The 13,974-nt window shown below is 55.7% G+C and overlaps 1 protein-coding gene across 2 annotated transcripts in view; it reads right to left on the reverse strand.

The window, feature by feature from the left end:
* Positions 1 to 3,180: 3,180 nt before the first annotated feature.
* Positions 3,181 to 13,974, reverse strand: part of CHRDL2 (chordin like 2) — a 33,924-nt gene continuing 23,130 nt past the window's right edge. The window contains exons 7-12 of one of the 2 annotated variants that reach the window (XM_075548665.1): positions 12,170 to 12,338; positions 11,050 to 11,244; positions 8,678 to 8,851; positions 7,843 to 7,897; positions 3,987 to 4,079; positions 3,181 to 3,338 (exon numbers count right to left, since the gene is read on the reverse strand). In XM_075548665.1, the coding sequence (XP_075404780.1) occupies positions 3,248 to 3,338; positions 3,987 to 4,079; positions 7,843 to 7,897; positions 8,678 to 8,851; positions 11,050 to 11,244; positions 12,170 to 12,338 (777 nt within the window). In that variant the 3' untranslated portion in view covers positions 3,181 to 3,247. The remainder of the gene's footprint in view (positions 3,339 to 3,986; positions 4,080 to 7,842; positions 7,898 to 8,677; positions 8,852 to 11,049; positions 11,245 to 12,169; positions 12,339 to 13,974) is intronic. The other variant, XM_075548666.1, reaches the window with a different exon arrangement.

A 13,974-nucleotide genomic window follows, 5' to 3' on the forward strand; every position in this document is an offset into this window, starting at 1 on the left:
GAGACTTCTCCTGGGTTCTCTACCCAGTCGACGAGGGAGACACGCAGGCCCACATTCACCTCTTCCCTCTCCCCACACACCATGCCCAGTCGTCCACTCTGCAGCCCCGGTGCACCCCACAGTCCCAGTCCCTTACCCAGGCTGCCATCAGCTGTCAGGGGGGTCCCCACACTCTCTTCTACCTGGTCACCGCCTCTCTCCGGCAGACCTTTCTTGATGCAGCCAGTTTGGGGGAACACAAATCTGACCAAAGGATGAGAAGCCCGACCACTAGGCTCCCCATTAGGCTCTGGATGAAGAAGCTTCTCACCAGGGTGTTCCGCTTTCCCTCCTTTGGCCCTTGCCTTCAAACGTTCCCACCGATTCTCCCCTTCACACGCCACTTCTAACTTATGCAGTTTTCTCTCTCAGTACCAACCTCCCCTCCCTTTGCCCACCATCTCCCCCCAAACTTCTTCACATCATTGAGAACCCCCTTAAGTGCCCAGAGCCTGAGTTAGGGGGCTGTGTGGCCCGGGTCCTGCTATCCAGCCCGTGGCTCACCTTGCTGGTGCATGCAATACCCTCTCTCTCCAGACTCAGGAATCTCTAGGGCCGGAGAGGTGACATCGGTGCCTTTCATGTGGTCAGAGGTCTGGCGTCAGACACCCCCCCCCCCCCCCCCGCCAACCTGGACTCACTCAATAGATGTTAATGAGTGACTATAGGAGAGAAAACAGACAACAACTTGAGAAAACCTCACTGCCATCAAGTGGATCCCAACTTACAGCGAACCTGTAGAACAGACTAGAACTGTCCCGGTGGGTCTTGGAGCCTCATCTTTCTTCTATGGAGTGAAGGGTAGTTTCAAACTGCTGACTTTTAGTTGACAGCCCAACATGATGCCGCCCAGGGCTTCCAGACCACAACTTAGAGCAGCGGATCTCACCTTCCTAACGCCGCGACCCTTTCACACAGCTCCTCATGTGGTGGTGACCCCCAACCATTATTTTCGTTGCTACTTCATCACTGTCATTTTGCTACTGTTATGAATCGGGCAACCCCTGTGAAAGGGTTATTCGAACCCCAAAGGGGTTGTGACCCACAGGTTGAGAACTGCTGACTTAGAGCAATGTAAAACTCTGCTAGATCTGCTTATCAATGCATAAGACAAGTCTTGGGTGAATGGCACTCAGAAAGTTCTGGATCAACAGGAGGAGGTGTTGATGGGTTTAGCAGATCTCCCATGGCAAAGAAAAGGCTTGGTGTGAACACTTTAGGCTTCCAGGAAGCCCACCAGACAAGCCAAGAAGGCTGCCTGGCGTAAAGCATCAGGAACCGTAGACAGCAAAGCCCATCCCTGCAGGAGCCGTCAGAGCTGCCTGGACGACAGAGTCCTGCCTCCAAGCCCCTGCTCCAGCATGAGCGGCCTTGTGTGCGAGGAAGGCCATTGGGGAGAGGACATTGGAGCAGGGTTGCAGAATGACTGGGGTCCTCGTGTGAAGGATGGAACTTCTCGGGTTCCCTTACATCAGTGGTTCGCCACCTTCCTCATGACGCCACCCTCATGCTGTGGGGACTCCCAGCCAGAAGATTATTTTTGTTGCTACTTCATCCCTGTAATTTTGCTACTGTTATGAATCGTCATGTAAATATCTGATAGGCAGGATGTATTGTCATTGTTACAAACTGAACATAATGAAAGCATAGTGATTCAGCACAAAAACAATAGGTAATTCTATAGTGTGAACTATTTATTTCTAATGACAAATCAATGAAATTTCATCTTGAAGCGTGGTGGAGCATGGGTAAGTCTTCACGCTGGGTACTCATAGGTGGGTATATCTACATGTGGGCGGACCCACCTGGAGATGGATAGAGGAGTGGTGTCTCGGTTCCCCTAAGACCTTAGGTGACCCCTGGGAAAGGGTCATTGGACCCCCCAAAGGGGTCATGACCCACAGGTTGAGAACCACTACCTTACATTCACAGGCTTCTCAGAACTGTCCCTGCGCCCCCAAGTAAGCCCATGGGGTGAGTAAGCAAGGCTGAAATGAGGAATCTTCCCTGTCAGGGACAGGGGGAGGCTGTGTCGGGAAGACATGGATGTCTTTGACTCATGGTACAGAGGAAGGTTTCCGCCATGTTCCTCAAACTCCAGACTCTCAACCAGGCCCCTGGCGGGTAGCAGAGGGAGTCAGTGTGGAGAGATGACGCCTATCCATCAATGTGAGTGGCATTAGGTGGGCTGCTTAGCAGACTCCCCAGACGTCGAAAAATCTCAGGGACAAGACCAAAATTCGAGACAGTAATGTGCCACTGCTCACTCCTCTCTCTGAGGGTTCCATTCAGGACTGGGGAGAAGGGAGCCCTGAAAATGTGGGGGGATGGAGACCAGCTGTCGTGGGGAGCACCAGCCTGGGAGTCAGCAGGCTTGGGGTCTAGTCCAGGCGTCACCACTCATCACCAGGAGGCTTTAGGGAAGATCATTGCCAATCTTGAGCCTCCATCCCTTCTCTGTGAAGTGTGGGTATTCCCACAGCTAGTTCATCCTGGGTGAGAATTCAGGGACGTTGTGGGCGTTAGATCATCTTTGACTTTGCGAGGCCTTGCACAGGTGAAAGAAGGGTCAATTGCTGATGTCTTTTTCTTCCCAGCCATTGTGCTGGGGGAGGGAACCTGGCTGGCCAGCCTTGGAAACCTTCTGACCAGAGGATCTTTGGGTTTCAACATCAGTCACAGTGTGGTCTGGGGCAGTGTGTTAGCCTGCACTCGGAGGCCTGGCTTCAACCTCCAGACCTCCACGTTTTCTGCAAACCAGCTCTGAGGCTTCAGGGCAATACCATTCCCCCTGGATCCTGTCTCTGGGCTGTGAAGTGCAGCTGATCCTTGTAAGGGGTCTTGATTGGCTGGGAAGATTCTTTGCGGTTGCATTCACCCCCCACTTGGCTAACTAGTCATCTTCCCTTCTTAGGTTCAGTGAGGACGTTTGGGAAGGGGTCTGGAGACAGAGGCTGGAATCGGGGCAAGGGCACAGTGGGGGACAAGGCTCTGGCTCTGACTCACTGTGAGGAGGGGGATCAGTGTCGGCTGCTTTCTCAAATGTCTCCACCCCTGCAACACGGAGCTAGTCTGGTGTGCCTTGTGGCGGCACTGTGCGAACGAATAGGCTTCTCTGGATGTGAACACAGCAGGCCAAGCTGAGGGGTAATGCAATGTGTTTATTAACATATAACAACAAAAACAACAAGCTCATGTATACAACTGTTTAGGTCTTTGTTATAAGGTCTCGGTCGCTTTGTCTGGACTGGCGGTGACCTTCAGTTCTGGGGTCTGGGCTAGGAAGACGTTCCAGTGACCTGCATGGAAGAAGGCAGAAGAGTCGTGTGTGTGTGTGTGTGTGTGTGTGTGTGTGTGTGTGTGTGTAGGCACTGGGTGTGCCAGGGTTTGGAGCCCACCGAGGAAGAAGGTGGGTGTCTCCACCAGTCGGTTCTGGCACGGAGGGAGCCGAACTTTGAATCCCCTACTTCTGTGGTGGTTTCCTGACACCTGTTGTCCCCTCCTTCACCTGCAGGCCTACCTGGGCCCACCTGCCTAAGCGCACTGTAGAGAAAATGAAGGGCAGGCAGATGAACGTGGCTAGAAGGACCTTGGGAGTCCTGTCTGCCATCCCAGGAGAGATGTTCCCAGAGAGAGGGATCAGGCAGCCCTGGTTGCTGGAGCCTCAGATGGGCCCCTGGCAGCCCCCTCTTCCCACCACTCCTAAGTCTAAATCCCGGCAGCTTTGCTTCACTTTCCCGCTCAGCTCAGCTCCCTGAGTTGGGAAATCTCTGGCTCAGACGCCCACTGGATTCCTGTGACGGGAACTGATGTCTGTGGCTGACAAGCCCCCACTTGGTGGCCCCTCCTACTGTCCTCCCCCTCCCCTGGCCCCACCCCACAGCTTGGAAACTCCACAGAGGCTCCTTCCTCTATCCCTGCACTTGTCCCCTGGCCCCAGGTCCCACCTTCGTGGGTGCTGGTGAGCAGTCGGAAGTGCTGTGCCTCTTTCTGGAAGTCTTGCTTCCTGACCTTCTTGATCTGAATCAAGTGGAAGATTCCTGAGGGCAGAGACACGGGCATGAGCAGGACGTTCTTCCATGCGGCACTGACTTGGTCACCTCCCTCCCCACCTCCTATCAGATCAGATGCCACCTCTGGTTGATCCCTGTTCTCAAATGTTTGGAATGGCTCCTCCCACCCCACTGCCGCCCTCCTCTAGACTCTGAGCTCCTTCACCCCATCTACTCCGTGATCCTAACCAGTCATTCAAACATGGACATGCTCCCCACCATTCCCCGGCCCTGACCTCTTCTCTCTGACAATGGTGACCTGACCACCAGCACCATTCTGTCCTTGCCTGGCTCCTCTGTCCGCCATGTAGGAAGGAGGGAGCGGGGGAGTGGGCAGAGGAAGAGCAGACTAAAGAGAGGGAAGGAAGAAAGGACAGAAGGACAGATCAACCCCTCAGGATTTGTGAAGAGTCTCTCTGGACATAGAACTTGAGACACAAATCAGTAAGTGAAATTATTCACACTCTAAAACATTAACAAGAGTTTGAGTACTGGCCCGTTTCAGTCCAAGGCTCAGTTCACCTCAACACCCAGAGTGGCCTTGCCCAGGCACCAGCCAATCGCAGCTCCATGAAGGCCCCTGAGGCCTTGGCATGTGCCATTCCCTCAGCTGGAACACTGTCTACTACTAGCCTGGACCCTCTGGTGAACTCCTAGTCACCCTCCACGCCTTGGCCGGAAGGGTTTCCCTGCCCCACTCCCTCAGGCATGATTAGCTTCCTCCTTGACCTTGGGGCACTTATAACACTTGGCTTCTATTGTCTTGGTACGATTCAAATGCTTCTCCTTGTGTCTATCCCTGTCTCTGTTAGACTGGGAACCCCTTAAAGACATTGGTTCCCGGGGCTACCAGAGCCTGACCAGCGTTAACTAACCAACCAACCAACCGATCAACCAACCTGTCAAGCACCAACCTATCGAGCACCAACCCACAGCCACTGAGTCCATGCTGACGCGTAGTGACTCTACTTAGGGTTTCTGAGCCTGCAAATCTTCCTGGAAACAGAAAGATTTCCACCGCAGAGCACCTGGTGGGTTTCCACTGCCAGCTTTGTGGCTGGCAGTCCACTGCTTGCCCGACATTGCCAGCAGGACCCCCTGACCCACCTTCGGCATGTAGAATAGAGGCAGGCTCTCTAGATGGTTGGGTGGTGGGATGCACGGGTGGGTATCCAGATGGATGAGTACATGCAAAGGGTCTCACAACGTTGGTGAGAGAACTCCATTATCTTCTTTCATTTTCTCGTGCACCTTTGAACACCACCCCCGCCCCCATGTCTCTGCCCCAGCCAGTCCCTGAAGAGGACCGATCCCCTGATGTTTGTACCCCACAGAGTGTCAGTTACCAGGCTGGCACCTGGCACCGAGGCTGGGTGCACCTGGGCTGTGAGATGGAGCCAGCTGTTGCCACCAGGGTTTGCAGCCAGGAAGAGCAGGTGCAGCTTCTGCTAGGCCAGCACCGCCCTCGAGAAAACCACCAGCTTGCCCTGTGGATGGGAACTGGAAGGGGAGCCCAGAGAACACTGAACCGGGTTGGGAGTTTCAGGAGCCAGGGAATGTCCATGCTGCCCTTGGGACCCCCAACGCCAAGAATGAGGCTAGGAGGCAGCTGGGTGGATGGGGAGTGCCCACTCGAGAGCTGGAGTCACTCAGACCCACATGGGCTGCTGCACACAGGCAGGCAAGCTGGGAGCGGTGCTTCTGCTGGAGCACAGGGCTTGCCTATGGGCTTCACACGGCCCAGGAGACTGACAAACCGGAGAGGAGGTGACAGGTAGGATGGTGCGTCCCCACACTGCAGCTGCCAAAACTCACTGCCATTGAGTCATGGCTGACTCATAGTGAGCCCTGTGCATTTCTGAGGCTGTCACTGTTTATGAGAGGAGAGGCTACAGTCTTTCTCTCGTGGAGCTGCCCTGGTGGTTTTGAACTGCCGACCATGCAGATCACAGCCCACCTGCTAACCAAAGTGTGCCTGAAAGGGCTGGGCTTTTTGGAATCACAAACTTGACCAAGGGTCATGGGTGTGCCTCTCACCCTTTGGAGAGCAGCACCAAATGTGATGGACAGCTTGGCTCAGTGTCCAGACCCCCAGGTCAAAGCTGCCACTGGTGCCAGCGTCCCAGGCCAGACTCAGCCCATGTGAAGAAACCCTCTGGGCTGAGCACTCCCCATGGTGCTGGGAATGCAGCACCTGTCTGGGCTGGGAGGGCATGTGGCTGGAGACCATCAGGGAACCTCCTAAAGGGGGGCTGCTGCCTGAGGCAGAGGTTGAGCACCCCCTCTCCTCTGAAACTTAGGAATCTAAAAGGCCTGAACCCTAAGCTCAAGGCTCAGACCCCGGGCCCCCTGTAGCATGGCCCAGCCACCCTGCCCCTGGTTTCACCTGCTCTTGAATCCCCAGACCAGCTCCCACTTCCTCTCCCAGCCCCCACGCCTGCTGCGGCCACGGTTTTTGAGTGAGTCGATAGAATGAGCATTTCCCATGAGGAGCAGGCTCAGGGAGTGTTGGTTTTGACTCCCAGCCTAGAGGGCGGGGAGGGCAGCTGATGGGGAGTGTGGGCAAGCCCAGGGGTCAGATGTGGAGCAGGCTTGCAGTTGGCAGGGTGATGGGGAGGAGGAGGACCACCATCGGACTTGGGTTTGGATCTTTGCTTGCCTGCTTCAACTGTGTGACTTTGGACAGGTCATTTCACCTCATAGACTCAAGATTCTTATCTGCCAAGTGGGGGCATTCATGCTCCTCCCCTTCTCAGCTTTATCAGGAGGATTAAATGAGGCACCTTCCAGCAAAGTCCTCGCTCCAGACGAATCCCAGACCACAGGGTGTAGAGCAGTGGTTCTCAACCTTCCTAATGCTGTGACCCTTTCATACAGTTGTGGTGACGCCCCCCCACCCGACCATAAAATGATTTTCCTAGCTACTTCATAACCGTGATTTTGCTACTGTTATGAATCAGGCGACCCCTGTGAAAGGGTCGTTCTACCTCCAAAGGGGTCGAGACCCACAGGTTGAGAACCGCTGGTGTAGAGGTGTGGGCTTTGGAGACAGAGGTGGAGTCTGTTGCCACCATATTGCCCATAATGCACCCCCCTTTGCCTCTTTAATTCCCATCCTGCCCAAGCCCATCCTCCACGAAGCCTGCCCTGCCCAGCTCGGCCGGCCCCTGCCCAGGCACGGAGGGATGGAGGGACAGCCTGGCCCTTGCCGAAGGTGTTCCCTCCTTCCTTGGCACTGTGGGGAGATGCCCAGTGTGACCAACCTCTCTCCCTCGCTGAGTGAAAGGCTGCCTCTCTCCAGCTCCCATCAATTGCGGGTGGGGTGAGAAACCTTTCTATAGGTCAGGACCTATTATCCCGCTACTATTCCTTTTGCCACCCCCCACCCCATCCCCCCAAACAGAGGAGAAAGCGGAGGCCAAGAGAGGTCAAGTGACTGCCCGAAGTCACACAGCGAAGACGGGGCAGAGCTGAGGTTGGAATGCAGTTGTGTCTGTAATCCCATGACCCTGCTTGTTGTTCTGGCCCCTGCGGTTACTCAGAACACAGCTGCTCCCTCTGCCCGGGGCAGCCTTTCAGAGCCATGAAGCAAGCGGCGAAGCCTGTCCCCCTGAGTCCTTTCTTCTCCAGGCTGACCAGCTCCATCCACTCTCTTCATCCACTCCTCCTACAGCAGGGGCAGAGCAGAGCGGGGAAAGCGCCGCAGCTGAGGTCACAGGACAGGGGCTCTAGCTCCCGCTCCTCTACTTACTGGCTGTGTGGCCTTGGGCCAGGTACTTCACCTCTCTGAGCCTCAGTTTCCTCATCTGTAAAATGAGGACAATAATGCCTAACTCTCAGGATCCAATGAGATGAGGAAGGCGAAAGCACTCTGTAAGCCGGGCAGTGCGACTCACTCGAGCTGCCATGCACATGATCCCCATTCTTATTGGACTCCCTCTTCCACCCCCCACTGCCCCCCCACCCCCGTCGGTGGAGGAAAGAGGCCTCTTAATTTACACCAAAGGACCCAGGGTGGGTCACGTGGCGTTGAACTGCCAACCTTTGGGCTAGTAGTCAGGCGCTTAACCATCTGAGCCACCTGAGGGCCTTTGCTTTAAGGAAGAGCCATTGCACCAACTGTCGGTGATTTCCTCTTGCTCTTCAGTTGTTGGATAGGGTGTGATTCTCACAGAATGAGAAACACAACCTGGTGTGAGTGTAAACTTCACCCGCTGGGGCGGGGGCTGCCATGGTAGAAAGCCCTCCGGTTTTGAGGCTAGGTAGGAGGCACTCTGGCCTAAAACAAAAATCTCTCTTCCCCAGGTGCGGAAATTCCGCCCTTGGAAACCCGGCTCTTTCATCAGGGCAAGGACTCCTTTCAAGGTGTAACAACTGCTTCCCCCCAGGAGAGGGAGCACGTGGAGGCCTTGGCACCTCGAGAGGGCCTTGATCAGCGCTCTCAGACTCACTCATTGTCCTTCTCCAGCTCGGAGTCAGGGATTTTGACACCTGGGAGGGTGGTCAGCAGCACCTGGTCACCGTGACATCCCTAAGGGTCACGTGGAACCTGGAGCGCAGGAGCTGGGGGCGGGTCAGAGGCTCACCTTTCACCAGCTTCCAGAGGTAGATCTCCACCTGGTCAGAGGCCTCATGCTCCAGGGCGAAGCGACGCAGGTTTTCTGGGCTTGGGGATGCTGATGTGTGGACGACAAGCCGGCTGGGCACCTTCGGACACCTGGTGGCATTGATCTCGCTGTGGCCAGGGTCCACTTTGTCCTCTGGGAGAGACAAGGAGCTTGACAGTGCTCTGATTTCCCCACCCGTGGTAGGCCCAGGGAAGAGGGCCACAGCTCTGAAATCCCCCCCTTCCCCTGTCCCCAGGTGTTCTGTGGCCCTGGGAAGAAGGCAAGAGGGGGCAGCTCCCCCAATCACCTCCCCTTGATTTGCTCATCAGAAAACGGCTCATCCTTCAGGGCTCAGCTACCCTTCTACCTCCTCTAGCCACCTGCCTGGACCAGCTGAGCCCTCCTTGTCCTCTCCCGCCCGAACTTTTCAACAGGCTTTTGCTAAAGAATATTGGTGATGGCCACTCCGCAGGACTCATGTAACCGATGCCACTGGATGGTACGTATGAAAAAGATGAAGTTGGTGAATATTGTGTTGGTTCTAGATAGAGGTGTAACAATTCAAGGAAACTTACTGGGAGGAAAAATATTTTAAAAACAAAACCAGCTCTTTCTTACTTAGGCCACTCACTCATTCCCCTTCCCTGCTTTATAAGTACTCTAACAGAGGCGCCCGTCTAAAGAAGGGGCAGGCACGTGGCGTCCACCACTCACACCGGGAAGCAGAATGGCACCTGAGGCGATGACGGCAGCGGAGCATGATTTGTGATGGAGGGAGAGGTGGGAGTGATCAGGACAACGGGGACCTCAGAGGTGAGTGATGGTGGGGGTAATGTGATGGCTGCCCAGTTGGACCCCTCCCTAAAGCCTTGATGTCCTGGCACGCCAAGGACATTCCTTAAGACGCCCATGTACCAATGCTCCCCAGACTCTTTGGAAGACTGCAGGACCAAGTCCCTGTTAGACTTACTAATGAAGTCTGATCAGATGTCTCATGGAGACGTGCAGGCTCGCCTCAATCTTTTCTCAGGGAAAAGGACTCAGATTGGGATGGAACTCAAGACCAGGGGTACGGAGAGAAGGAGCCCGGAGGGAGCTGGTCCCCAAGAGAATCCACGTGGGACTCTCCCCCCTCCCTGGGCTCCAGGTCTCATTCCTGCTTTGCTCCCCCTGGATCCTGGAACAGTGGCAGGCCGCCCAGACAAATAAGTGTGGGCCTTTCTGATTCCGGGTCTGGGGCTCAGAAAGGTAAAGTAACTTGTCTGAGCTCCTAAAAGTAAATGAGGGAAGTCCAAACTCAGGCAAGCAACTCAAGTATCCTGACGTTTAAAGACAGAGAGATGGAGGCTTGAGGCAAATGGAATCACTCCATTTCCTCGTTGGTGACATCACTGTGCTGTGAGGGCTGAACCACACGTGCGTCACAGTACAATGCCCGGCACGGGAAAGATGCTTGTTGCAAAGGTCATTCTCTCTCTCTCTCTCTCTCTCTCTGCCTTGCTCTTTCCACCTCCCCCTTTCCCTTCCTTTCAGGAGTCCAGGGTCACACAAATTGTGTGCTGGGTTACTAGCACTTTGGATGTTCAAAGCCACCCAAGGCCCCTTGGAGGTTCAGCCACCTGGTGATCTGCTTCCAGAAGGTCCCAGCCTCGACAGCCCTATGGGATTGCCCTGAGTTGGAATCAACTTGAGGGCAATCGGGTCCCATCTTCCTTTCACCGTTGCCCATCCAAACCCTTGAAGCCAACTTGGCCAGACCCCATCTCTACTCGCCTTCCACGCATCCTGCCTTCCTGCCTGGATTGAGAGAATGGGCTGGAAGCTGGCAACAGATGCTGTCTCACTGAGACCAGCGTGTGGGTTTCTTCACAGACCTGATGCGCTTGGGTCACGTGACACCACAATGCATACTGAAGCCTGGAAGCCAGAGTTCTAGCCATGGGACCTGGGCGCAGGTAACATATCATCTCATTCTGTAAAGTGGAGATCCAGGTACCAACTCTGTCCATTATAGAGAGGATCCAATTGACTCATGCCTGCCACACCGGAAGTGACTGGTGAACAAGGGTGATCATGACTTCACGGAGGCCAAACATGATCTGACTCCATGCGTGTCTGCGATATGCTGAATCTACTTCTGCAACATTCCATGGCTCTGTGAATATCACCTAAGCCTGCCACTTTCCACTTCCATGTTTCCAATGTCCTGGCCTTCTAGAAGCCCCGAGTCCATGGCCTGCCATGTCTGAGATGTTCCAAGTGCCTGTGGTCCTAGGCCTAGGAACCCAGGGCTTCCCCTGGTCTGGCCACTGCTCCCACCTACCCCTCCCCCACCCAGCGCCTCTTTGTACCTGGGCAGATCTTGCAGCACTTCCCGGCCACTTTCTCTGGGTGACTGCAGGGGTACTCGGTTGGGCAGGTCACTCGCTGGCAGTCCTGGCGGCCGTCCTGACAGGTACACAGGATGCAGGGCAGGGGCCCGAAGGCACGGAAGGCCGGGTGCCACACCTCTCCGTGGGAGTAGGTCTTCCCACTGTGCACGCAGGCTGCAGGAAGGAGGGCAGGCAGGAAGGAGGGTCAGTGCCTCAGACCAGGCCAGAGCCTGTGGTCCAGCAATGAGTAGGGCCTTGGGGAGACTTCATGTCACCATCTGACCCAGCCACCGTGCCTGCAGATGGAGGCACCCCTGTTAATGACACCCCCTTATCTCATCACTCGGTGGGGGGATGTCAAACGTGTCAGTAAGTGTTTGCTAAAGACGGAGAACCCTGCCTCCCCCAACCCCCAGCCTTCAGGAGGCACCTCTGGAGAAGGGAGATCAAGCTTCTATGGCTTCTGCCTGTGAGAATGCTGGTCGGTCCCTCACCCTTTCTCAGCCATAGTGACCCATGGACAAAATGGGATGGGACTCAGTGGTCTCCACTGATCCCACCCATTGGCTGCTCGGAGACGTCCTCCCTTCCCTGCTGCAGAGCGGGGGGCCAGGTGGCCTTCCCTGTTCCAGTCCGACTGGTCCCCTGCCAGCATACCCTCACCTTCCTATGTCCCAAACGTTCCCTCAGCACCTCTATCAGCCTTGCCTTTCCATCAGGCTCGCTGACCAGTGTCTTAGCCCCTCCAGGGCAGGTAGGCATCATCTTTATCTCCCCCACTGGCTGGCAGAGATACAGAGATGGCCCAAGAAGAGCTGCTGCCTGGCCCTGTGGTCTGGGCGCCGCAGTTCCCATCTTGGTTCTGCCTCTAACTCCATCCTCGGGAGCCCTGTGTCCGTCCTCATCTACCGGATGGGGGCTAGAGCCGATCCCCAAAGGGCCTGCTTCCATGGTGATGTTGTGTGGGTCCACGGTGCTGTGGTTCATAGAGTGGGGTTGGCAGCCGTGGGTACACTGCCGAGTGGAGAGTGGCAAGGGGAGAGGTAGGAGCAGCTGGACCCCCCCACCCCCCGTGGTTGGAGGAGGTTCCAGTTTCCACCTCTTTTGTGTTTCTCCTTCAGGACAATCTTCACTGTGGTGCTGCCTGTCCCTTTCGGCCGGAAGTGGCGAGGGAGGAAGCCCAGAGGTGAGCTGAGGCCAGTGGGGGCGGGGGTGCTCAGGCCTCTCCTTCTGCCACCATCACCTGGGCACGGGTCCTGGGGATGTCTCTGCAAATGAGCGGGAGGATGAAGACCACTGACTGAGCACCCTGGATCTCTGCTGGGGGGAGAAGCAGCCAGGCGGATGACCCAAGCAGGAGGCCTGAGGGGAACCCCAACCAGCAGGGCTTCTGGGAGGGAAGCTTGCAGATGTTGGCAGACAGCACATCTTGAAAAGGCTCAGAGGAGACTCATGGGGGAAGTCATCCTGCAAGTGCTTCTTGGGCCTTGCCAAGGACCAGGGCCTTGGAATGGGAGTGGGAGGGGTGCAGCGGTCTTAGCCTGGGAAACACAGCTGACCAGGGACATGGAAAACCAGGTGGTGGGGAATGTAGTGAGGCTTAAAGCAAGGAAAGTTCTGACTGGCACTGGGAAGTGGCAGGCCAGCAGAGAGGAGCAAGTGGGATGAGGGCCACAGGCCAAGGCTTGCTGCCTTTCCTGTTGACCCCACGTCCCTCTTATTTTGACTCCTACAGCCGGTTCTTGCCCTGTCCAGCCTTCGAGTTCATCCTTGGATGGCCCCAAAATCTGAGCCCAGAAGACCCCTTTGGTGTGGCCCTATCACCAGTCCACACACATAGGAGGTTCCCCAGAAATTCCAGTCAAGTGGAATATAGACAAGCAGGTATGGAGGAGTCCAGCCCCTACGGGTGGCTTACTCAAGTCACCCAACTCAACAACTCCCTGCCACTGAGTCATGGCTGATTCATGGTGACCCTGTAGGACAGGGTAGAACTGCCCTGTGGGTTCTGAGACTGTAACACTTCATAGGAGTAGAAAGTCCCTTCTTCCTGACCTTGCCGTTAGGAGCCAATTCATAACCACTAGGTCACTAGGGCTCCTTCGGCAGGTCAGTAACTAGCTTATCAGGGACTGGAACCCAGGGGTGGTGTCTCCTAGGAGGAGGGTGGGAAGCAGAGGGAGTAGGGTGGCTTGGTTTCTGCAGCACTGACTCCTGGCCAAGAGGGGCCAGCGTGGGAAGGGGTGGGGGACAAGATGGCAGAGGAAAAAGAGGCATAGTAGCTCCAACCCATGGGGAGTTTGTGGGGGAAGGGGAGCCCAGCATCCAGTCCTCCAGGGACCAGGTGAGCCAGGCTTCAAGTTGTTCGTGTTGGAGACGTGCCACAGATGGCACTGGATTGAGAACTGGATTGAGTGTGTGGGTCCCTTTCCCACCTGCTCCTTTTAAGATGAGAGGGAACTGGACAGCGAGGCCACCACTCCATGTATGAACTCAAGATCAAGACCAAGCAGGGCCATGATAGGAGGGAACAGAGAGGGGGAGCCCAACAGAGTCAGGAGCGTGAGGACAGCCAGCCCAAGTCACAGGCCATTCCCACTCTAGAGGTCGCCTATACTAAGACCAGACACACATCCTAGATGCAGCAGCGTCCAAGACGCTCCCAGGAGCTAACTCAGGAAGTTTGGGCCTGTTCCTGCCCTGGGTGGGCTGCAAAGGGGGTCTGGAACATGGGGAGGGCCAAGGTAGCTGACTCGGAAGATGAGTGAGAAAAGAGAACAAGGAACGGTCTTGCCTGCTGTAGAGCCATGGAGACTTAGGCCTCGGTTCCTGCCCCTCCTCCCAACCTCCCACCTTCCTTTCTCCACACTCTGCCCTCCGCCCTCTCAGTACAGCTGGCACTCA

Source organism: Tenrec ecaudatus, chromosome 4 (assembly GCF_050624435.1).
Source record: "Tenrec ecaudatus isolate mTenEca1 chromosome 4, mTenEca1.hap1, whole genome shotgun sequence".
NCBI classification, from domain to species: Eukaryota; Metazoa; Chordata; class Mammalia; order Afrosoricida; family Tenrecidae; genus Tenrec; species Tenrec ecaudatus.